The sequence below is a fragment of the Cololabis saira genome, chromosome 3 (genome assembly GCF_033807715.1).
Source record: "Cololabis saira isolate AMF1-May2022 chromosome 3, fColSai1.1, whole genome shotgun sequence".
NCBI lineage: Eukaryota > Metazoa > Chordata > Actinopteri > Beloniformes > Belonidae > Cololabis > Cololabis saira.
In genome coordinates, this window is record NC_084589.1 from 35162387 (window position 1) to 35188578 (window position 26192).

The 26192-nt window shown below is 39.4% G+C and overlaps 2 protein-coding genes and 1 non-coding gene across 3 annotated transcripts in view; 1 reads left to right on the top strand and 2 right to left on the bottom strand.

Annotated features, from left to right (window-relative positions):
• The window catches only part of zgc:113232 (uncharacterized protein LOC541546 homolog), a 33330-nt gene extending 16303 nt beyond the window's left edge, over nt 1-17027 (bottom strand). The window contains exons 1-16 of the mRNA XM_061717359.1: nt 16819-17027; nt 13407-13491; nt 12246-12314; nt 12021-12160; nt 11782-11913; nt 9152-9205; nt 9008-9061; nt 8459-8512; nt 8198-8251; nt 7341-7394; nt 5645-5698; nt 5467-5520; nt 5271-5324; nt 3880-3924; nt 185-238; nt 54-107 (exon numbers count right to left, since the gene is read on the bottom strand). Coding sequence (XP_061573343.1) covers nt 54-107; nt 185-238; nt 3880-3924; nt 5271-5324; nt 5467-5520; nt 5645-5698; nt 7341-7394; nt 8198-8251; nt 8459-8512; nt 9008-9061; nt 9152-9205; nt 11782-11913; nt 12021-12160; nt 12246-12314; nt 13407-13491; nt 16819-16839 — 1032 coding nt within the window. The 5' untranslated portion in view covers nt 16840-17027. The remainder of the gene's footprint in view (nt 1-53; nt 108-184; nt 239-3879; nt 3925-5270; nt 5325-5466; nt 5521-5644; nt 5699-7340; nt 7395-8197; nt 8252-8458; nt 8513-9007; nt 9062-9151; nt 9206-11781; nt 11914-12020; nt 12161-12245; nt 12315-13406; nt 13492-16818) is intronic.
• trnap-cgg (transfer RNA proline (anticodon CGG)) lies at nt 12381-12452 on the top strand. Its single transcript has one exon. It is a non-coding gene; the product is annotated as a tRNA-Pro (tRNA).
• Nucleotides 17028-17552: 525 nt separating the features above from the next.
• snrnp48 (small nuclear ribonucleoprotein 48 (U11/U12)) lies at nt 17553-24986 on the bottom strand. Its single transcript, XM_061718508.1, has 9 exons — nt 24735-24986; nt 23482-23595; nt 23164-23224; nt 22963-23043; nt 21984-22160; nt 21619-21740; nt 19389-19492; nt 19187-19309; nt 17553-18633 (listed from the first exon to the last, which is right to left on the bottom strand). The coding sequence occupies exons 1-9, from the start codon at nt 24894-24896 to the stop codon at nt 18498-18500; spliced, it is 1080 nt and encodes a 359-aa protein (XP_061574492.1). The 5' UTR covers nt 24897-24986; the 3' UTR covers nt 17553-18497.
• Between the last annotated feature and the right edge of the window lie 1206 nt (nt 24987-26192).

Sequence of the window (26192 nt, forward strand, 5' to 3'; positions counted from 1 at the left end):
TTGACCCAATAATCAAGTCAAATAATGAGAAACATCTCTGCCATTATTATTACCTTGATACCAAATTGTCCAGGCTCCCCCGACAACCCTGGGACTCCGATAGGACCCTGAGGAGCAACCAGGGGAAAAAATTGAGTGACTGGAGACTTTTCAGTTACTTGTGGTCTGATTTTAATCCACTCACATCTTCTCCAGGGTCACCGTCGCTGCCTGGAATTCCACTGAAACCTTTAGTACCCTAAAATACATAGAACACAGGTAGAAAAAAATACATCAGCAATGGGAAATCACAGTTCTGACTATACTGGTGCTGATTTAGGGCTTGGATTTCTGAAGAACCCTGTAATACCTTCATGGGCGCAACTTGAGTTTTAAAAGATTAACACATTTCACTTCCTGTGATTGTGGCCTTGAGCTGAGTCACTAATGTTGATATCAAACCCTGTCAGACGGGTCAAGCCTTTATAGGGTGGAGAAGGCATTTGATTTGACGATGAAGTCAGTTCTAAAACCATGTTGTATAGTCTTGACTAGTTTTTCTAAGTGTCTGTAATCTGAGGAGTTTTTGTGACTAGCATTTTGAAACAAGAAAAGTAACAAGAGTAATCAACAATTAAATAAAGAAACTCAATAGAATTGAACTGAGCAATGACTTTATCTCACTTTTAATTGATTTACGGTCTAACACAATAATCACAGTCTTGGTATGGCTGATCTTTAGGCTGCAGTTTCAGTTTTTCTGTGTTTTTAATATTTACTGTAAATGAAGTAAATACTTAGAGGAAATTACCTCACAGACACATTGCCTATTGTTGTAAAAACACAATCAATAAGTGATAACAGCTCCAGAGGGGTTTTTTTATTTTTATAAAATGTAATAACAGGTGTTATAAACTTCATCATGTTGAACTCGAGTCAACAGAGAACAGTTGGGGAAGTTCCAGAAACTAATCTTTCACATGAGAAGAGAGGCGGCACTGAGGTCACACCGTTGGGATGCACTCACTTCTGGTTTCTATTTCTTGCTGTCTCAGTCACAGATTCACTTTCTATTTTCTATCTCTTGTCATTTTGGGGGGTTTTGATCACCTAATTCGAAAGATTCGGGGGCAGCTGCATTTGCATTTAAACATGCTGGAAATATCCCAAATGTTTGAAAATTCACAAACATCATTTCTGTCGTAATAGGGAAATTGTTTGTCAAAAAAGGGATACCCTGCATTTTCGACAATACTAGCTGTTTATTATTCATACCATTTGAAAAAACCAAGTTTCCTTTTCTTAATATTGATTAGTCAGAAAAACAACTTCCAACTTCCTTTATTTTAATCACTTCAGTAGCATCTTCGTTGAAGCTCATTAAAGATATAGTCTATAACAGCTATTGTGGGCTTCAGTAAAAAAAAAAAAAAATCCGTCAAATATTCATAATTATTTAAATAATATGTTGCTGTATTAAAATAAGAATGACTGTGTTTTTATTGCTCCATAAAATTGGCAACTTCTGTTTAAAGACTCCTGCTTGGCCATGTGCCATTCTCATTCAAATTCAAAATAACTTTTTAAATCACCAAAAGGAAATTAATTATTGCAGTAGTTTTCATGATTTAAGTCTCTTCAAAGAGTCATTGTAGAGGGTTATTGCATATTGCACAATGTAACTTCTAAAGTAGCTCAAAGGAGACAAATGTTTAGATTAGCTTAAAGACAACACTAATAGTCATCTGTATAGAATCAGAAAAATCTAAAATATTTTTTTTTCAAAAATCTGTTTCTTCCTTGGGGGAAACGGGATGATTCACAGACTAACTGTCATGAAATCTTTAACTTTATTTCTGAAGTTGATTGTTAACTGCTCTAAGAGAACTGCAAAGCCTGTCGTTAAGAAACTAAAACACGCCACTAAAATGTAGCGTTATTAAGGTTGATCAAATAGCATACAGGTATACACGCCCATAGCATAAAGGAGAAGTGATTGTGGTGCTTGTTGACAAGGACACATATCCTGGATTACGCCTGGATCATGTGATCCAGGACACGTTACTGTGAAGGAGCATCTTTGTACCCTGGATCTGGAACAGTTGGCTGAGTTTCTGCTCATATCGTCTGCAGACAGTGACCACTCGTGTTACATGCTGATGCTGCATGAGATGTCATCATCAGCTCTTTCGTTGCCAGGCAACAAAAGCAATGTGTCAATCCACTGGGTCGACATCAGAAGGCGTTAAGGAAATTAACAAGAAGTGCACTAGTCGGGCAACAATGTGATGACCCACAGAACCGGAGTGGTTTTACAGGTGGAGGCCGCAGACATTTTCCTCTGGTCACCTTTTCTGACTGTTTCTCGCTATTTTTTGTATTTAGATAGGGTCAGTGTCACTACTGGTAGCATGAGGAGACCTGGAGCCTCTAGGATGCCACATCAATACGTGCCATTGCCAGAAGGTCTGCTGTGTCCCTGCAGACCATGGAGGGGTTTCTAGGAGACAGGCATTTACTCTCGGAGCGAGACAAGGCCGTAGAAGGTCCTTAACCCACCAGCAGGACCGGTATCTGCTCCTTAGTGCAAGGAGGAACAGGGTGAGCACTGACAGCCCTACAAAATGTGAAGGTCTCTGGCCAAACAATCAGAAAAATACTAAATAGTGGTGGCCTGAGGGCTCCACGTCCTCGAGTGGGCCCTGTTCTCACTGCCCAGCACCGTGGAGCTCGATTGGCTCTTGTTATAAAACTCCTATGCATAAACCTACGCCCACAGTCTTGTGCCAAATCATGACTGGTTTGGTGGCGGGTCAATGATGATCTCGGGAAGCATTTCCATGGAGGGATCCACAGACCTCTACAGGCTAGATGACAGCACTCTGACTCCCATCAGCTTTCTAGAAAAAATCCTTGGACCTATTAGTGCAGAGGGTCCCGGGTTCCTTCAGGTGCATAACAAAGCCTGGCCTCATGTGATGAGAGTATGCAGGCAGTTCTTGGGGGATAAAGGAACTGATACCACTGACTGGTCAACATGCTTGCACGATCTAAATTTAACAATCTGGAAACATCTGGAAAATGATTTTTTTGGTTCATCCAACTAGGTTGCAGCTCTGTGCAGGATCTGTGATGATCCAGTGATGCCCTGGTGGAGCTGGGAGGAGATACCTGTTGTCTCATTAGGAGCATGCCCTGACGTTGTCAGGCATACAGGCGCATGGGGCCATGCAAACTAGTGAGTACCATTTTGAGTTGCTATAATTATATTTTGACACAATGGACTAGCCTCCTACATCACCTTATATATAATATATTTGCACTGGACTTCTTACCTTTTTACCTTTTAACTACCTCCTCGCACTACTGTAGATACCTCCACACTCATGTAACTATTGCAATCACCCATGTATATACTGTAACTCAAATCTGTATAAATCATATAATCACATCTCATCTGTTCATAATATGTATTATCATTCATTCATGTCTGACCTGCACCTTATATGTGTGTGTATATATGTGTATATGTGTTTATTTCACTGCATAAGAACTTCTGGTTAGATGCTAACTGCATTCCGTTGCCATGTACTTTTTACATGTGCAATGACAATAAAGTTGAATCTAATCTAATCTAAACCTTATCACTTACAGACATAGTACACATACACACAAACACATATGCACACGCACTAATACATGTTTGCATTACGTAATTTATTTATTTTTAGCTTTTCAACTTATTTTGACTTCAAAGTGATTTATTCTGCACCATTGTTGTTTCCTTTTGCTGAAATTATTGATGGATATAAACCTGGAAATGACTTTACAGAAACCTCAGGAAACAGTAAAATATTTTATGTGCAGGAACGCAGGAGTTCGTTCATATAGTGTCGGTACCTTTGGGCCACTCTGTCCGCTGGTTCCTGACGGACCTGAGTAACCCTGCGAATGACAAAGAGGATATAATCTGTTATAAAAACATCCCTGTACAAAGAAGAATAAATGTTGATGCAAAGGTGGAAATATGAATTACAAAGCTCATTGAGAAGTAATGCCCCTGCAGCTAAATACAGAACAACACTCTTCTGCAACTGGATAGTGTCTGCTAAAACCCGAGGTGTCACATCCTCCCCGTCATTCTCAACACTAAATCCTCTCAGAAATGTGCCCTCAGCCCACGCTGTTTTCCTTCCTCATATGTCACTGTTCACATTTCTATGACCTCACTGGGACCAGCAACACCAAAAAAGCCCACAGACACCTCTCCTTTTTGAAGAAGCTGAAGTGTGCTGGTCACGGCATCCCAGTCCTGGCATCTCTCTACAGGTTTGTGATGGAGTGCCTTCACATCCTGCCTTACAGTACGGTATGGAAGCTACTTTGCAGCTGACTGGCAGATCAAATCTCCACAAATGATCTGCAGCTTCCTTTCCACTGAAGATATTTGCAGCAGCTTTTGCAGCAGAGCTTCCTGCATCATTAGAGATGCCACCCATCCAGCACATGAACTATTAACCCCACGTCTACACTCACCTTCCATCATACTAATGGGACCTGAGGGCAAAACAGGTTCTATTCAAGTAAAACCTTGTTCTGAATGACAATACAATACATTTACTACTTATTAAGGTTGCTGAATCTTGTGAACTTTGTGTCACTTTAAGAGGAATGAGTGATGTAGTCTGTTACTATGTACATTAATTGCTAAGGTGGCTCTATTTTATTTTATTTTTTAAGGTGGCTTTATTTTATGGTGTTCACACATCTATTTAAGAGTGACATCATCTGTTACTACGTAGTCGGAGCAAAAACTCTGAGGAAGTGAGACCACAATATAGATAGAAGCTGTCACATGCTCACTTCCCCTGTCGTAATGGAGAGCTAAGGAAAGGAGAAATGCACATCCCATTACATCAAACATCAGCATCTCGTGACATGAGTTTTGATGTATGGAATTCCTTTTGTGGATTAATTCTGTGCAACAGGACAATTAAAGCACAGAAAAAAACCAGCTCTGAAAGACTTAATTTAATCATTTATCTTACAAGTCAATGATCATCTCGGCTATTTGCTGATGGAGTCAAAGACATCTAAATGGAAATGATTCAATAGACTTTAAGGATTGGCTAAACTTGTGGCAGGACAGGAACAAATAAAGTAAAATTAATTAAATTGGTTGAGACTCAAGAGGATGAAAGCACAAATAAAAACACTTAGTTTAACTCTTGGTTTGGGGGTTCATTCAGTGGTTTGGGTAAATAACTGAGCGTTTATAAATACTAACTTACAGTGTATCCTCTCTCCCCGAGGTCACCTGGAAACCCTGGCGCTCCCGTCTGACCCTGAGAGAGAAGACAGTGGTTAAACAGACTCCCTCTGCTGGCCAGAGAGAGCAAGTGCAAGATGTAGAAGTATATTATATATTTCACTAGTCTGTACAGTATTCTGGAGAAACAGCCAGGCTTTTACGTTTTATGTAATTACCTTTGGTCCATCTTTTCCTTGAGATCCCTGTTTGCCTTGGTCACCACGAGACGCCTCATGAGAAACACACAAAAATAGTTATTTAAAAAAAATAATAATCTAGAAATGGCGTTCATTGTGTATATGTATTTGGGAGTATGCAATGATGGAGACTGATTGACAGAGAAAAGTGTATTACCTTGATACCTTTAGCTCCTCTTGATCCTGTAATGCCAGGGTCCCCAGGAGGCCCCTACAATTAACACAAGATTATTACAAAATAAAAATAAAAATAGAAAAATACATGTATGAATTAAATATTCCTGATCATCAGCTGAAGCCAAAGCTGACAGTAAAGCCTTTTGTAGCTCTAATTGCTAAAATAAAGGCAGCTATATAAAAGCTGGACAAGATATAATAGTGTCATATAATAATATAGTAGAAACTAAAATAATGAGAACGTTAATGGATGTACATGGAATTATTGATAAGATTGTGCAACATATTGGCTTGGGTTTTATTCAGATCAAAGGTTACATTTTGAAATGTAACACAACCATTTGTGAGGTGCACAAACATGTGTTACCGCAGGCAACTAAAAGTGAAAGTAAATTTAAAGACAGGAATTAAAATGCAAATGTAAATGAGTCCATAATTACAGTTTAAACATAATTTGGGGGGTAACACTGATTGCTAGTTGCATCAGCTCCAGGCAGGAAACTCCCAAAATTTAATATCAGCCTCTTTTGTGCATCATTTAAGCTTGAATAAGATGACGGCAGCAACAGCGTGACAGGTGCTGGACGTGAAGACCTAGGTGATCCCCAACCACAACGGGCTGCACTGCAGACCCAGCAAACCTCACAGAGAGGGAGGTAGTTTCACTTATCGTTATCGTTACACAGTCCACCTGGAACCTGGAAGTCAGGATTGCATATTTTTTTCATTCGTTGTGGGAGCAGACATGGTTGTCTTGCAACAATCCAAGCATGAACTCAGAAAATCCAGGATGAGAGGACCTGAGCTGAGTTTTAAGGGAGAGCAATACATTATCTGAGCATGGAAATACTAATTAATGCTCTCTAATCGCAACACTCTTTTCCAATGTTGGCAATTTAAACCCATATTCAGCCTTTTGGTTGCTTCTTGTTTATCTGAAGATGTATTTACCTTATTCAAAGATATGATCAAGACCTGAGTGTTGCCATTTTATTATGGCCTGATACGTATTATACAGTATATACAATATATGCCCTTTTTGTTAAACCGCATTTTAGTTTTACAATTTTGAAAACCGGGTGATTGCAAATATGCAGTAAAAGTGCTGCCACCTTTTCAAACAGGGATAATTAAGATTCCACTTTAAATTTCTTATGTGGTTTCTGTTAAATCAATGACTCTTCAAGTGTCTTTCAAATACAAACAGAAGATAAAAGAACATGGCTCTTTAAAGCCTAAGTAGACTGTAATCCTAATTAAATCATGCAAATATCTGCATGGGATTGTTTTAGACCAGAGTTAAATCTGTGCTTGGTTCTTATCGAAGTCACACTTAATACTGATTTTTGCCTGTAAAGTTGTTTTGTTCTGAACATCAAGTGGTTTTATTTTGTGAACAAATTATCCCCATATTCCCTGTTTGCATGATATTGACACGACCTGCTTTTATTTTCTAACCCAAAAGAGTGACTCTTGTCTGTTCTGGGCTCGTGAAGACACTCAAAACGTGTGGAAAGACATTTGCCAATAAATATGGATGCAAATACAGCCCTAACTGATAAGAATGGAGAAATTGTGTAAATGAAAGCTTATGAAAGACAGAAAAAGACACATTTCAATTCAAGAATGAACATTTTCCACCATGGCAAGGCTGAGCGGCAGCTGTGTTTCCTTACAGTCTCACCAGAAGCTCCGACTCCTCCGCTAGGCCCCTCCATCCCGACCTCCCCCTGAGGACAAGGACACTCATCAGGGTTAGTGAAACGTTACGTCTCCTCCAACTGCTCATAACGGTAAAGAAATGTTGGGGTGAACAGAAGGTGACGAGAGATGAACAAGAAAATATAACCCAGATTTATTTAAGACACCAAAAGATATACCAGATGAATTAAAATAGTTAAGAAATAACCAATTATTATAAAACCTGACAGATCAGACACGCAGATTGCTTTCTGGCCATGAATCTGTGTTTAACTGATCTTAATATAATTTCTAATCAAACAACATATCAATGTCCATGTACACTGGATCTAATCTAGAAATGTGTTTGAGTTTCAGGAGATTTAACATTACAGCTTTTTGTAAAACTTAAAAATGGTGCATCACTTCGATTACTGGTTTTTGCCAGGAGACGTTCATAATCTGGGAAACGTCTGAAAGGTTGTGACCCGACAACTACAGAAACAACTTTTGAACAGAAACATATAGTTTGGTGCAAGATGCATTGAAAGAGACAAACTATCCTAAAGCAAATGAAGGTCTATTGACACTAAGATAAGCTGGAAAATGGTGGAGGGACACTTTTTATCAGCGTGTCTGCTCACCTGGCTGAGTCTTGACCCTGAACACTCTGAACTCAGAGAGCCGACAGGAAGAGACTTTGATGACACATATCTCTTACCCCGACCCTAAACCTAACCATATCAAGTGTCATAGGGAGCTGACGTGAGAGGTAAGTGGTCATCTTTTTATGCTTGAAGTCTTCATTTGTAATATGGTGTCACTGAGTAATAAATGTCATTTGTGTCTTTACCTTCAGACCGAGCTCTCCACGCTCCCCCGGGTCACCTGGCACTCCAGGTTCTCCCTGAAAGATTTTTTTAAAGAAAAAAGAATGTAGACTTTTGTAGATTCAGCTAGAGCTTAATGAGATCTACCAGCTACATAAAAGTATTTTCAAGGGTACTATTACATTCTACAGAGAAACAGTGATTTTTTATTATTTTGAAAGATAACTGACAGATTTTAACTGCAAACAGAAGGGCTTTTCTGTGGTATAAACGTATGAACTCACCATCCCTCCAGAGAAACCAGAAGCTCCTTCCTCTCCCTCAGCTCCAGGATCGCCCTGCGAGTGAAAAGATCAAAGCTCAAAACTCAAAAAAAGAATCCAAAAAGCAACGTACACAGTAGTTATACATTTTGTTTTTGAGTGTGTGTTTTTTAATGCAAAAAGCAGATATCAAAAATTAAAATCATTCATGAAAAATGAATAAATAAAGTACTCAATCATCAGCTGATTTGAGAAGCAGCACATCTGTAACAAACTGTGAAAACAGTCTTGTTGTTGCAGTGATTTTCCTTTTCCTTTTTCATGAAGCTTAAATCGCGTTGAAGCCTTTTTAAATCTTAAAAAGACAAAATAATCAACTTCTCTTGGCGTTTTCAAGATTTCTTTTTTAATTGTCTTTTTTACATTGTGTATATTTTGTGTAATTTTGTATTTTTTTGATTGATTGTTTCTAAAAGCATTGTGGTGACTTGCAGTGTCTGTGGGGTAACTTTAGCATCAGCCGCCGTGACCGGCGCCGTCGCTGTGTCTGGAATCTTGTTTTTGACTTACGGCTGGTCCAGCCTCTCCTCCTCTGCCCTGAACCCCTTTGGTCCCTTTGTAACCCTAAAACACATTATATATTTATAATAAAATGTATATCAAATACACAATATTCTTTTTCTGACGTGTTTTCAGCGTGTTTCCCGTTCTCACCTCTCTGCCTTGAGTTCCTGGTTGACCAGTCTGACCCTGAACACCTCTGGAACCCTGACAGGCAAACGAAAAGAGTCAAATTAAGGAAAGGATATGTGAAACCGTAAATCAGGACAAATATATACACCCGTAAGTCATGTTCAGTCATGTAGAGACAGGGAAGAAAATGCCTGTGTTCTTGAAATCAAAAATATGATTTTGTACCTTGTTACCTGCAAATGAAACCTCTACAGCTGTGGTTCTCATAGTCACCGTCAGCCTTTAATGACCAGCTAGGGCCCAAATCGGGGACAATTTCTCAAAATCTCAAATTTATGTCACCAAAAGACGGGGCAGTTCAACCCTCAGATTGTACAGTATTAACAGTGATTTCTTTGCACAAACATAAAGTAAAGAAGTGCAACAAGTGAGAAGTATTTCTAGAAAGACTATGGGCCAAATCCACAAAAGGATTGCGCGGCTTTTGCGGCCGCTAAACCGGTGCAAATGAGACAAAAAGAGAGCGTCTAATTCACAAAGCACCCGCAAAGGGGGAATTGCTCCACAAACTGCGCTGCCAAGCAAATAGTGGCAGTCTGCGCCGGTACCATTTGCATGCATGCAAATTAGGTAATTCGGCGCAAAATTGCCCCCTTTCTATGCAAATAAGCCTCATTGCAAAAAGCGCCTAATTCAGAAAGGCCAGCGCTATTTGCCACACGCAAAAATAGTGGAGCAAATACCGTCTTTCAGAAGCGTGTATTAAACTGCGCGCAAACTCCTCACTCCCCGTCTCTCTGTTTCTCTCTCTCAATGTCATTCAAGCCTGTGTGATACTGAATGATATTAAGGGTGAAATCTACATTCAGACATGACTGTAGACAGTCAGATCAAGTGGGGTTGTGGACTTATCTCGGATTTAAAAATAAAAATAACAGGACGGAGCTCAGCATTCATCCATACAGTAGGGGCTGCTTTATTACAAACAATTCCACCATATAAACATAATCTAGAATGTGTGTGTTTAACAGCTTAATAATGTCATCACATATCACAACATAGCCTATATCAGACTTAAAATAATAAATTAAAATAGCGCTGATCGTGTCCCTCTGTGTGAAGCTCAGTCAGTCAGGACTCTGGTGCTGCTGCTGCTGCAGCCGTGGTGACATGCGGGGAACCTCCTCACACTTTAGGACAGAACAAATGAGGGGCTGCGTTTAGGGAGCCCCACGGAGCCCCTAAAGGGACTCAGATTTTCTTTCATATATATGAGTTTTACGCGCGCGTGAAACCTTTACGTGCAGGTGTATGGTGCCTAAATTAGGGTCCCGCGTTAAAACGACGCAGAGCCTACGGCGTAGGGTATGCGGCGACGCGCAACTACGCCGTAGGCTCTGCGTTAAAGGAACGCAGAACCATAAACCCGCCCTGAGCAGCTCTGAGGGGAGACGGGAGAGGAGGAGAGGGAGCGGGGGGTGAAGCGGGGCTGCGGGGCCGTTTTCGTATCGCTTTCATACAGTGTACACATACAGCTTTCATACGTGTAGCAAAACAAAGAACATGAATTACCATTAGATCCTGATCTGATCCCGATCCAGTGTTAATGAAGTTACTGGTGCTGTGCCTTGTGCGTAAATGCGCACAGCCTCTTAACATTTGACATTTCATTAGCTTATGTCATACAGACACTGAGGTCTTTTCTATCTATCTATCTATCTATCTATCTATCTATCTATCTATCTATCTATCTATCTATCTATCTATCTATCTATCTATCTATCTATCTATCTATCTATCTATCTATCTATCTATCTATCTATGTATCTATCTATCTATCTATCTATCTATCTATCTATCTATCTATCTGCATGCGAAATACTAGAAGTACAAATACGTGAAAGTTGAGGCTATTGTGCTCTCTGCAGTTTTCATTAGGGACCCATCTGTGTGCTGAAATACGGAGAACACTGGAAACAGCTCCGCTCACTCAGACAAGTGCAAATTGCACTCAGCCGCAAAACTTTATGGGCGTGTTTGCGCCGGTATATCATTAGAGCAAAATCTTTTGTGAATAGGACCTTAAAGCGGGGCAAATTGCGGGCGCTAATGCAGCGCAATTCACAGCGCTATTTGCGGGCGCAATCTGTTCTTTGTGGATTTACCCCTATGTGTAGCTTTACCTGAGAGCTTTACTTTTACCTGATTTAAAGGCCACGACCCACTGAAAATGGGTCCGGGCCCACCAGAGAATCACTGCTCTATCGGTACCTGATTGGATGATTACGTGCAGATCTACTTTGGCATTATTTGTTTAAATAAAATATAGAAAGTCTGCAGACTAAAATTGTTAGAAGCTGTCTTTGGCTGCAGTCAACTTTATGATTTTCAGGTTTCCTGAATGTTACTCTGTCTACCAGAGAATAAGCTTTGTCTTGACCTCATAAAGGAGAAGTTCAGTGTCTCCGGTAGACAAAGACTCCTCAGATACATGGTTTATTTGTGACCTCGTACTCTTCAGCTGTGGACAAGATGAAGGTTCTCATTCAGACGACCTGCAAATACTAATTCTCTAAATCCACTACTTCCTCAACCAGGCTTTCTCATATGAATTGTTGGAAAAAGAAACTGATAATCAGATGAGGGGGTACCTTGGGCCCAGCAAAACCCGCAAATCCGGGCTCCCCTGGTTCACAGTCGCATTCAGTCGGACCCTCCTCGCCCAGCGCCGAGTCCCCTCCTGACTCCTCAGAGGAGCCTGTTTCTGGGTACTTGTACGGCACCTAGAAGCCAACATCATTACCACTGGGAATCCTTGTTAAATAAGTAATAAGCACTTATTTTGAGTTTCTTTGACAAAATGAAACCCCTCAGCCATGTGTTGTCCCACCTGCATGGTCTCGGTGTCCTCCGTGGCGTAGTGGGACTCGGTGGGGGTGGCGTAGGGATAGGTATCCTCAGTGATCATGGTGACCCGAGTGGAGTCGTAGTCCTCCTCCTCGTACTCATCGGTCGACTCAGGCTGGTACTCTGAGGAAGCAACGATTGGACATTTGGTCCCAGGACTTAAAAGAGCACAGTTAGAGCTGAAAAATGTGTATTTGCTGTTGGTCACCTGGTCTCTGAGAGGCCACCTGGTTGTAGTGGTCGACTGCAGATGACTGGTCATACGTGTGTTCTCCCGCTGCACAAAAACACGGTAAACTGGTGGTGAGTGTGAGGCATTTCTGAAGACAGACAACCAAGCAGGGGCTCGTTGGTCTAGGGGTATGATTCTCGCTTCGGGTGCGAGAGGTCCCGGGTTCAAATCCCGGACGAGCCCTCAAGCTGCTAGACTCTACTACATTGTGATGTAGATGGGAAGTTGCTCGGAGATTTTAGGTACCACAAGGTTAAAAGATCAACACTATTTACCAATTACAGAACAGAGAAAGTGAATTATACAGATGAAATTTGTAGCATTGCTGAAATTATCATTTGGTATTTAATCCTAATCAGATGGAATAAAGTAATTTAACTCTCACCAAACACGGTAATTAGTTACTTTTTTAATTTTTCTTCATCAGAATCCTGTTTGTGGATTCATTTGTCAAGAAAAAACACGTCCTTAACCCTTTAAAGCCTGGCATAAGAAATAATGCACACAAAATGAATTTTTTCTTTACACTGTTGCCCATAAAGTTGAATTTTCTTCTACATCTTTTCCTGATTTAAAAAAATCAAAAGAAAAGAGAGCAATAAACAAAGGATTTTTTTCTGAAAACAAAATGAAATAAAAAAAAATTTCTACATAATATTTTTTGTATTATTATGAATACATTGGGTAATTTTATTTACATTTTCTTTTCTATTGTGTGATATAAAATATGATAAATATAATAATTATAACATTATAGAATACAACAGATAGATAATGGAATATTAGATAAGACAATAATTATTATGGGGGTGGTTCAGAGGTCTCAGAAATTCATGTCTTAAATACTGTATGACACATCTGGCATGAAAGGGACAAAATGTATTGATCAGACCTTTTAACCCACAACGATGAGTCAGTTATTGATCAGTTAAAGTACGAATCGACCAGCAACATTTTAATAAGCTTGCAATGAATAGAAGCCTTGTAAATGAGTGGTGACCTTTATTTAAAAACCAAGAAAAAAAGTAAGCTTTTCTTGTGGATTGTGTGAAACATCAATTTTACATTCTCTGAGAGCGTCCAGTTAAAAACTGTGAGAGTAAGAACAGATATGCTTCATAAGCTTGAGCATCGCACCTGAGTGGTATCCAGAATATTCGTCCTGGCAGAGAGAAGAGACGACACACAGCACGAGCAGAGGGAGCCACGAGGGGAGTGATCCCTGCAACAAACATGTAGCTGGTTTAATACGTTACCTTTTCATAAAATGTGTATAAAGATCAGAGCAGACCAAACAAACATCATCCAGGTGAAGAAAAGAGAGCAGAGCAGGTCTAGCAGCTGAGTTATTATTTTGATAAATCTCTGCATCTCTGTCAAATGAGCATCACTTGGAGCTTAAGATAATAAAAATAATCCCTTTGGCAGCTATGTGGGTGCAAATGTTGTTCTTTCTTTCAACCAAATGGATTGGAAATGCAGCACAGTCTGTCTACAAGCAGGGATATAGCAGACTGCTTCTTGAGAGAGCTTCAGCGGCCGCAACAAGTTGTTGCACGTCTTCTACAAAGCTCCGGTTGAGAGATTATTTTATCTGCAGTGATTTGTTAGAGCGGCAGAATCAGATCCAGTGATTGAGTAGCTGTACAGATAACATGGCATAAGAGCCAAGGCATCCAAAAGTAAAATCTAACAAATAACACAAGGCCTCCAAACAACACAGGGAATAAAGTGGAGTCAAATCCTTTCCTAAGAATAACTCTGGTTAGGTCCAACTGTGATGTGACAGTACAATGTTAGGGCCTAATTAAGACTCTTATCATGTCAGAACTCTGCCGCTTGTCTCGTGCTCCAGTGATATCACTTTACATGGTTGTGACAATATTGTTCAACAGGGAAAAGACTTTAGGGATAAAAGAGAACCATAAACAATGTTATTTTAACATCAAGTCTCAGAGTTACTTTAAAATAACTCCTTCCATAAAAGTCAAACACACACACGCACAGATTTGTAAAAAGGAATTTCAGTATTACCGGTACTAATAAATGAACTCTAATCTTTTTCTCCAATCATCAGTGTTACATTTTGGCTAATTTCATATACTTGAGTATGGTATTATTATCATTTATCATTTTTATCTTATAGACAAGGTACAATAGAACGAATTAAAATGTCGTGACCTGATATAAATGAAAAATTAAAGCTCATATTTTATGCAAAAAACCATGGAAACAGTCTCCAGGGCAGCTGTGTCTGCAGATGCTGTTTTAAAATCAGATCATGAACTGGCTGTTTTCTTGGAAATAGGTTTAAAAAATAAATACATAACTTTGCTGCAGACTGGACATGACCTGGTGAAAATAGGAGGACTGGCGCAGGTACCATCACTAACCGACCTCTCGACCTTACAGCTGAATGTCTGGCATCGAGCGGGATCAGAGAGGGGCATAAAAGGCAGATTCACTTTCCAAGGCCTGTACAGCCTCTAGCTATGGACCTGAGTGGTCTGAATGAGAGTAAGCTGCTGTTTGGGTGAGAAGTCAGTAGACTGAGGTCTCTTTGTCAGGGAGAAAACCACTGGCCCCTTCTCAGACCCCTGTTACATTCCTGAAGCTGCACCGGGAGCCTGAACACCGACTGAGGAAAAAAACCTGCACGTTTCACCAGACCAGAACCAGAACGCACTTTGGCACGAGGTCGACAAACTGAGCGATGATGAGGATGAAACCTCGGCCGCAACCACAATTTCCCCGCATAAATCTCAGACTGAGCTACTGAGGAAGGAAGTTTTTCATTTAAAAGCAGATATATTTAAAACCCCCAAAAAGTTGAAATAAGTCCTCGGCATGTCCAATCCGAGGCCGGCAGGCCAAATCTGACATACCACCTCATTTTAACTGGCAAGCAAAAACGTGCACAGATATTTTTGTTCTCAAGCCGATCGGTGGCACAGTGGGTTAAGAAAGCGGCTCATATACTGAGGCTACAGTCCTCCTGCAGTGGTCGCAGGTTTGAATCCCGACCTGCGCACCTTTGCTGCATGTCATCCACATTCTCTCTCTCTACCCCCTTACTGTCTGCAACTTGAATGAAAGGCCACTAGAGCCACAAAAAATGTTTAAAAAAATAAATAAATGTTTTCACAGATGAATTCTGTGCAGTTTGGAGACATGCATGAGCCACAATGACATGTCCTACAATAGCCTACATGTTGGTTTCGTTACCTGCACCATGATGGCACCTACCCACTAGATGGCAGTATCTTAAATTCAGCTAGTTCCTACAAAGGTTTGTGGTTAAATCATGGATTTGAAACAAAATTGTCAAAGAAAAGAAAAACTAATGAAAAGGAAAGGTGATTTATAAATAGAATGACTTTGTATCTCTTATTAATAGTTAAATATAGAGGTAGTTAGTAACATTATCAGCACTAATGTGGCCTGGGATGAAATGAGAATTATACTGACACAGCTGATCTAAAAGGAAGTTTTTTATCTTAAGGAAATACAAAAAAGCAGAGACATAATATAAATGTATTAATTATACAACACAGACCTGTGCCTAAGGCCTAACTTCTCCTTATTGAGCAAACTAACAAGAACATTTGAGAAATCTCTGCACTGCTGAGGTCATGCTTTATAAACTCACATCTTCTGTATATTAATTTACACATTAAGCCACGAGATCCTGTAACAGCTGCAGAAGACAAAGAGGTGAAAGGAATAAAGTGGGGATGAACTGATCATCGTGAACTGAAGGACCGCTGGGCCACTGAGGTGAAAAACTCTCCTGAGCTCAGTACATTTCCTTTTCCTTTCTTATTTTTCACTATTTTAAGTTTTTCTTTTTTCAAGAAAAAAAAAATACACACAAAGTTACTGAAGCCTGAAATTGTTAAAGGTTTTAAATTTATAATGTACAAAAGATCCCTTTGCGATCAGGCTTTGTTATGAATTTGTGGAGAGAAAAAACAAACTCAATGAAATCTGAAATGGTGAAGACCATTTAAAGACTAAATATGAGAACACTTAGTTCATTTATTTGCTTAATTATTATCATTTTATCTTTTTTTTTTAGAAAAGATATAGGTATAAACAAAATTCCCTTCATATATGCTAGATGAACAACATTTGCTGTGGAAACTCTGATCTAGATGCCTAAAACTTCTAAGAAATCAGGGGCTGAAAAATAACTTTAAAAAAATAAGTGTATTATTTTCTTTTTTAAATAATGCCTTTTCAAGCCTGATGACACCTTGAAAAGCTTTTCAAACACTGACCTAGTCAACAAATAAGTTAAACTAAAATCCAGGCCTTTTTGTTGTTTTTTTTAATATTCTGATATTGAGTGGCAATAATATCAGCAGTCACTGAGTACAGTACATTCAGAATAAAGCCTCAACTGTTAGTGATTATTGTAATTCCTGCATTTCAGATACATATATATTTTTATTATATAAAGGCATTTTATTCCCAGAGAATCCAGATAACTGACATTCTCCCCCGTTGCCTCCAGGAGATGAAACGGACCCGGCCCGACTCCTCTTACCTTTCTAGCAGAGGCTCCCATGATGCTGCAGAGCGAGTCTCCTGAGAGCAGATCCCCAACAGAATGACTTCAGGGTACAGATTAGGACAAACACAAGCTGTTTGCGCTTTCCCTGAGCACCTCACTTCACAGCATTATCACTTCAGTGTTTCACTCCTTCCAAATCTGCCTCCTCTCTGCCTCCTGAGGATCCGTCAGGTTCCCAGGCTCTGACGGGATCCTCTCTCGTCGCTTCTGTTTGTGTCGTCTTCCGTCTCTGCTTCTCAACGGGGTGAGAAATGCCTGGGCTCCAGTGCAGCACCAGCAGGACGGAAAGACACAGAGATCCATGGATTTGTGTTGTTTTCAAAATTTAAGTTCAAGTAAGTTGTCACCACATCAGTCGGGGGAACTTAAATATAGTGACTGGTCCAAAGTCCTTGTAACAACCGAAATAAACAGAGTTGGCATACTTGTAACTAAATACAGCTAAACGAATCGGAGAAAGACAGGGATGCTTGAAAGATTGAAGGTGACCTCAGTATAAAAGCGTCATTGAGATGTTCGGCCACCACTTGTCACCAGGAGCTTCAGCATGAACCGTCACAGAAAGATTAAATAACCCTTGTCCAAAAGATATTGCCTCATCTGGATGTTAACTTCTAAATGTATCTCGTAAAAGATGTTCAACTATGTTTAAATAACCATCAGCTTAGAAAACATGATTTTTTTTTTAATTCATTTATTTACTTTGGTTGATTTTACATGTAATTTTGTGAAAATGATTAACCGATGGTGGGAGAGACATTTTTTTCTGTAAAAAGAAATAATGGTGTACAGTTTTATTTCCAAAAACACATCCAGACAGTATCATCTAAATGATGCAACGACAATAACGCACTCCCAGGGGCTTTCTCATCGATGGTATTCTTGTGTAATAAAAAAAAAAAATAGCAATTAAGCCCCAAAACAAACATGACCTTAGACCTTGCAATGAACATTTATGAATTATCTCTATCTCTGGAAAGCGTCTAGAGACAACATCTGTTGTATTAGACGCTATATAAATAAAATTGAATTGAATTGAAATTGAATTATGACGCTACTGTCTGATATTACACACCATCTTTAGTTTGATGATAAAAGGAAAAACAGGATTAGCAGACATGTAATTGAACTGGGGAATAATGAATGAAAAAAAAAAAGTGTTGAGAATAAGAGCTGAGGTGTAGCAGCCGGCAGAGCGGTGTATAAGAAACAAACAAACAAAAAAGAGAGAAACTTTGAAGGGTCTCCCATTAGACCGGAGCCATGTGTCCTCCACTCTACAGAGCACCTTTTCCTGGAATGTAACCCTAACCCTTGGTGTTTCTGGAGTGGAGCTCCAGTGTGTTTACTGTCACATCTCTGACGATCTCTACTGGTCAACAAATACAACTGCAGAGGCGAGGAAGACACAAACTGGAGGACTGCTGGCGTCCCACAGCGCCACCATCGCTGTGAGGTATGACGGCTGACGAGCTGCAGACGGTGATAAACGGCTGTACGGCATCACTGCCTCTGCAGGAAAAGATCATGCAAGATCATCCTTTAACCGTCTGCTGCTCCTAAACTTCGTGTATGGTACATGCATCTTTAAAATTATGAAACAATCAAAATGTTTTGGATTCCCAAAGCTTTAATAACGGCACGGGAGTCCTTCAATCTGCATGGACATCAACCTCGTCTGATCTGGGTTCAGCAGCTGTGGATCCGCCGCGCTCGTTTCTCTTCCTCTCTGCTGTCCTCTTTTTTTTCTTCTTCTTGTGGTGATGGGAACTTGGGGATCGGGAAGACCTGTGAGCGTAAAAAAATATATATGAGCCCTCCTATTACATCCAAATACACGATTTCTTCGTCACTAAAGTTTGGTTTGTTGTGCAGATATGACATTTAAATGTAGAAGAATCAAAACGATGTGGAGATGGCATATTGGATAGGGTTGATTTTGATTTTTGTTTTGTACCATTTTATTTTTGCCAAAAAATACCAATAAAAAGATTTATAAAAAAAAAGAAAAAAAAAAGTTTTCGGGTGGCAGGGTGGCATATTTGAACCATTTTTCAGACAATAAAATAACTGAAAAAATCTGGGAAGTGGTTCAAATGTGTTAATTTCTTACTTTAAAAATGTAAAATATGTTTATGTAAAATATGCTTTGTTGATGAGAAAATAAGTTTCTCTATTTTTCTTATTTTTGTGAAGAGGGATATATATTGTTTTTCGGCACTACCTTGTTCTCTATAGCTGATATATAATTAAATATATCATATTTGGTGCCAAAAAAAAACAAAAAACGATGTGGAATCTAATGTAAATATCACTAAATGTTACAGGATTCTTTTCCCACCTCTCCTTCCTTTTTTTCCTCTTCCTGTCCTCTCTTTCGCGGCTCCGTTCCCGACTGCGGCGGCGCTTGTTGTGCGAGGGATGAGCCTCCGGGGACGCTGACCTTCTTTTGTCCAACGGACGACTGACGGAGAAATAATGTCGTTCTTTCAGCACATCAGCTCCTGATCAAGAATGAGAAACATCAGGAGTGTTTCACGTACCTGTGGGAGGAGCGATCGGACCTCAGCGACTCCTTTTCATCCTCTTCCTCTTTCCACTGTCTGGCGAGCTCGTCCGAGTGGACGCCGATGACCTCTCTGATCACCTGCAGGGTCCATGTCACGTTAAACAATAGTCTCAGAATTTTGATGTAAACAAGAAAGGTTTTCCTTTCCCCCACAAATCAAATTTTTTTTCTCACAAATACCGTACTCCAACTGCGATGTGAATTGAGATAACAGAGTTCAAATTCAATATTTGCTCTGCATTAATGGAGCATTGCCACATTTTGATAAACAGAAATATGTGCCAATATTGCAGGCAGAAATTATTTAATGTAAAATCTTTCCCAATGAAGCGGGTGGTGTGACGTAGATATGGCTCGGTCCTTCTGCTTGATAACTAATCAGTTGTTGGGGAGTAATACTTCAGATTTTTCAGCTTCATCTCAACGTGAAATGTGTGAATGTGTTGAATGTTGGTGGTGGTCGGAGGGACCGTTTGGCGCGATATGGTAGCCACGCTTCCGTCAGTCTGCCCCAGGGCAGCTGTGGCTACAAATTGTAGCTTACCACCACCAGAGAGAATGTGTATGAATGAATAATGATCTCTGTAAAGCGCTCTGGGTGCCTTGAAGGGCGCTATATAAATCCAAGTCATTATTATTATTATTATTATTATTATTATTATTATTAACGTTTTTCATACATTCTGTATAAATTCTGGAAAGGTAACTTCAGTAGACAGACATGTCTTGACCCAAGAAGTGGGTAATAAAGTTAGTTATCTTGCAGTGCAACGAGGATATTTAAATATAATGTTGGCATCATGAATGACAAATGTCTAAATCATGGTCTGTTTCACTGCCTTCGCAGAAACATCATCACTAATGTGGTATGACTTTGTATTTTTGTTGTAAAGCCCTTTGCTGTGTGTGTGTTTTGTTTTTTTTAAATGTTAGTACCGGTTCATGGTGTTGCCTCTTGTTGGAGCAACTGGACTGAGCATCCTTTTGTGCTGTACATCTCTCTAGTCAAATACAAAATACTTTTGTAGGACAAAAGTCTCTCTTTTCTTTGGGACTAATGTGTCATTTGTGCTTTCAGGTTGAACAATGCCCATCTCTCTGAAACAGTTAAATGTTATTCTTCCCCTACTTCCGCCTGCCTCGACTTGGGACATTTTTGATCTCTTGGTGTGACTGATACACAAGGAGGACATTGTGACTGTAAAAACAGTGAGAGGCTATTACTTTAGGCCTTCGTCACATGCAGCAGCCTTTGCAATTTACTAGTTGCAATATTTCAAATGGTTTTGATTTGAATCCTGCTTAATTAACTGATATACAGTAATCCCTCGCTATAACGCGGTTCACCTTTCACGGTCTTGCTGCTTCACGGATTTGCATTGTGCAATAGTCTCCCCGCTTTTTCACTTCCCGTGTGTCAATAACGTTGGTCGCTTAGCAACAATGCTGAGAATGGCCAATGAGCTTCAGCAGCAGCTCAAGAACGGGACCCTTTGATGAATCGTTCATTACAGTCTCAAATATAATCCATGGTGGCATGTCGGTTTATAAGAATCTTTTTGCCCAGAAGAAAAAAAGAGCGACAGCAACGACCCATAACTATGTTCTTCTCTCAAAAAAAACACACCTGCACCACAGGATTTAGAAGAAAAAGACGCTACAGAGCGAGTCAGGATGCAGCGACAGTCAGAAGAGCAGTGAAATACCCGCAAGTCACAATTTGTCCTACTGTACTTATTGTATTTTTTTCATAAACATTTTTCATTTTCTCCCATTCAAATCCAATTACTGGGGTCACGGTGGGGCGGTGCTGATCTCCGTAATTTGAAGCCTTGTATAATAAATGTTAAAAAAATAAAATAAAGGTTACTACCTCAAGGGTTTTACTTATCACGGGTTCTTTTTGGAATGTAACCACCAGTAAAAACGAGGGATTACTGTATGTAAAACTGCTGAAATTCCTGTCCCAAAGGTATGATCAGAATGTGCCGTAAAAATTCTGCACCGTTTGACTTGAGTTGCTGGGTTTTCAAACAGTTTTCTTGACTTCAGAAGCCAGAAAAATGTTGACGACCCAAACTGGTTTAACCTGTACCAGGCATTGAAAAGCAGAGGTGAAGCTAAATATGCAAAACAACGATGATTACTAACTGAAGATGAAGAAGGAAGTCAGTCGACGCAATGCTGTCATAAAGCAACTGTACCTCAGTGTAGGACTTCTTTGTGATGTGAACGTTCTTGGCTCGGTAGGACTGGCGCCGCCTCTTGTAGTCCCTCATCTCTGCCATCAGCTCCAGGTGACTCTTGGGTTCATCTTGCTTTTCATCTGCACACAAAGACGTACAGTCACCAAGGGAGAAACCAAACTGCTCTTTTCTTTCCCAACTACATGAAACCCAAATTTCATATTTTCATAATTCATACATAACTACATTTGCATCATAAAATCATTATCAGAAGTAAATTTGCTGTAAAATCCGTAAAGGAGGAGCTGCTTAGCAGACATTTTTCTTATAGACGTAAATGTTTTCCTGTGCCCAGATGATTCCCCACATTGTGTGACTCTTACTCTTCTGGAGCTTGGACACCAAATCTACGTAGAGATCCTCGTTGTTGGCCGCTTCCTTCTGCTGGCGGAAGACACCGGACACATGATCGTAAAGAGCCAATCGGTCGGCAACAGTGAGGTCGCAGATGGCTCGCTTGTGGTTTTGAGGAACGTCGACAGGCTGGCCGGAGTATTGACCTGATGGATGATCAGAGCAGTTTTACACACTCACAAATGACACCCGCATCAGCCTCATGTGTTGTCTGCTGTTGTCACCAAGTACACAGTGCGGGAAAATTGCTGAGTTCCCTCATCTGACCATCATCTGATTAAAGTGCCACAAATTTCATTTCATTGATTTGTACAGTGAGACAAACTGAGGGTCAGGAAAGGAAATCAGGTCCTCCGTGTATCAACTCAGACTCATCTTCTGTAGTACGATCAGCAAAAGCCTCACGAGGCCAAGCAATAACTCCAATTTCAAATGGAATCGGTTTAGAGGTCTTCATGGACAAAGGACATTATATGAACATTTTACAAACTATGTCAATTTAACCATCTAAATGCATGAAATTAACTTTCCCAAACACGTAAAGGGAAAATGATATCTGTGTAAGTCCTGCCACCCAGCCCTGCAGTTTTAAAGGATATGATAATAAAAGGATACTGCACGTTATCAGGCAAGCCTGAACCAGAGCAGCAGAACTTTAAAGAGCCCATCTCCTTTAATACTCACCCCTTTGCTGAAAAAAAGAGCACAACACACGAATTACAAACTCAGAAGGAAAATAATGTCAAATGAAGGTGATAATCCCACAAAAGAATGTCTACAAATGTTAAACTTTTGAACATAATAGTGACAGATCGTAAACGTGCTTCCCCTTGAGTGCAAAAGTAGCTCTCAGAATATTGGGCTTTAGCTGCAGGATGCATCTTGGTTGAGGACGGCACACAAGAGCATCCTTAAACTATTTTATAAAATGTGTTGACGGGTTTATACCTTGCCAGAAGACTCCTTCCATCTTCATCAGTGGTGCTGCAGATCTTGCCTGAAGGATAACCTGGTGCTGTGTGGATTCATCTGCACAAAGACAATCACATAAGCGCAAGTGGAAAATCTTAAGCTCTTTTTTTTCCACAGACAGAAAAGATCTTATTTTTTGACAGACATCATTTTCGGTTGTCATCATTTATAACTCACCCATTGTAAAGCTTGTGACATTGCTGTTCTCATAACACACCGACGGATCATACATCTCTGCCTGCAAAATAATAAAAAAAAAAAAAACCTTATACAGTAGCTCTTTTCATGAAGAAATTAATTTACTGTGGCATCATGGTGTCACTGGAGCTCATGGTCTTTACAGTAGTTCACCCAATGCGCATCATTCATAAAAATTTCATATATCTTTACTTAAAAACCTACTCCAGGTTCACACAAACGCATAATGTGTATGTTCATGAATCAATCGCAGATTAGCTGCGGTTGCTTCCATTTCGCTGTGGTCATGTAGGCTACCTGCTCCTCGGGTGTGTAGCCCGTTTTCTGCAGCTTGCAGAAAGCCTTGTGCTTCTCCATGGACCTGATCGGGACTCTGTGGCCAGAGTCATACGGACACAGACCCATGGGTTCCTGAAATACAACATGAGATTAAAAAGAACATTATTAAAGAATACCACGTCTGTATTAAACTAATAATATTCAATTGTACCTTTAGATGGTAAATGCTGCTGTTTGTACAGTTTTTAATAATCAACCAAGTTTTTTGGATGCCATGTAAAATGCATCAATGAAGTGATTATCAAGTTACTGAACAAGAAGCAAATAAGCACATCTATTAGTGGCTCTAGATCGGGGGTCGGCAACCCGCGGCTCTAGAGCCGCATGCGGCTCTTTAGCGCCACCCTAGTGGCTCCCTGGAGCTTTTTCAAAAATGTTTGACCTTTTTTTCCTTTTTTTCTCTTTTTCCCCTTTTTTCTCTTTTTTCTTCTTCTTTTTTTTCCCTTTTTCTTCCTTTTTAATTTCAACATTTTGACTTTTTTCTCAACATTTCAACTTTTTTCTCGACATTTCGCCTTTTTTCTTGACATTTGGCCTTTCGCCATTTGCTTTCATTCTAAGGATTATACCAGACTTTTCATTTTTTTGCGGCTCCAGACATATTTATTTTTTGTGTTTTTGGTCCAATATGGCTCTTTCAACATTTTGGGTTGCAGACCCCAGCTCTAGATCTTGAAGAAAACTACAACTACTACTACTACTACTAATAATAATAATAATAATAATAATTATTATTATTATTATCATCATAACAATATTAAAATAATTCCAGTTGCTTTTTATATAACGTTCATGTTATTTCTGAATCATCACTATATTATTGTGATCAACTTGATATAATTTACAGTACTATAATAAACTATGTAAAGTACTATAAGGTGGATTTACTGTTTAATTCTGTTGGGAAGACGTTTTTGCCGTCTTTACAAAACTATACTGAAGGATATTTTGGAGATTTGCAGTCATTATAAAAGAATAATCAATGTCAACTCGTCAGTGTTGTAGAATATAGCTTAAGAAAGTAGTTGTTCAGAAGTCATTGAGAAAACATGAATGTAGGTCTACATATCATTAAACATCAAGCACACCTCTGAAGCGCTTTAAAATGTTTTCTTTCCATTTCGTTGCACAATGAATTAAGTGATTGCTAAAGCTTTATAGTGCCATGCTGATTTTAGTTTGAATTAAAGTCTCAAGTATGATTTATAAACCTGGTTGGGAGGCTTGTAGTCCTGAGACCATCCCAGCGCTTCAAACATGTCCTGGAGCTGCTTTTTACACTTCTCAGTGAATTCCGTCAGCTCCTGGAGACTGTCCATGCGATCCTGGAGAGTATTTGGTGATAATGGCTCAGACATCGTAGCGTTTTCCATCGCAAAAAACGTGAATTTTGGTGAAATTTCATCGAAATCTCATCAGGTTTGTTTCCCCTGAACCAAGGAAAGCATTTTGCTATTTTTCGGCGCGAGTTGATGACGTAGGTAGCGGGTTGTGGTCGGTTGTGGTTGGTTGCTGTTGGCGGGCATAACGAAGTGATGCATGCTGGTACTTGAAGTTCTTTTTATAAAAAACGTCAAAATATCACTTTTAATTTCATTTGGAGTAATTGACTACTTTTAAAAAGTGTTTTCTGTAGTTCTTTTGGTCTCCAACTCCAAAACCCACCCAAAATTACTTTGAACTCCCGACCCAGTTGACAACAGCGGTTATAGATAGATAGATAGACAGATAGATAGATAGATAGATAGATAGATAGATAGATAGATAGATAGATAGATAGATAGATAGATAGATAGATAGATAGATAGATAGATAGATAGATAGATAGATAGATAGATAGATAGATAGATTTAATGAATTTATAACAATATATTGAATAGTAATAACAGATTTTTTTGTCTGCATACACATTAATGGTTAATACCAAGTTGGTAAAAACCTAGAGCATAAATACGCATTTTAATATATAATCAATTTTCTATATAACATATATAATTTTTTTCTTTATATATATATATACATATACATATGCATATACATATACATATACATATACATATACATATACATATACATATACATATACATATACACATTTTTTTTATAATGTATATACTGTAATAACATCCGCTAGTCTGAAATGAGAGAAACCCAGGGAAACGCACAACGGGCACACAAGCCTTTCATTTATTCTTTATTTTTTTTATTGACCATACATGACCATACCTTTTTCACCCGCACAACAGTAAAGATAGACTGCGTAAAATACAAATACATCCAATGCCTTGTATGTATATAATAGCTTATTATTAATATTTTGATTTTATTTATTTTACGTATGTATTTGACGTTTCTCTCCACACGACCAGAACTCAATGACAGTTTCTTGTAAATCATGGGGGATACAGCTGTTGGTTCTGCAGATCCTCAAGCTCCAGCAGAGCATCTGTATACACATCCTCTGTTCTGCATGAGAGAAGAGCAGTTTGTTTAAAAAAAAAAAAGACAAGTCTTTTATGAATGTGTTTAATATGAACATGGTTCATAGAAAGATTTGCAGCAGTGGTACAATTATGATAAATGTTTATTCATACTTACATCAATTCGAGAGTATCTTCAACAGCAACCTCCTCCACCACGTCCACTCCTACCACCATGTTCCCTCTAAC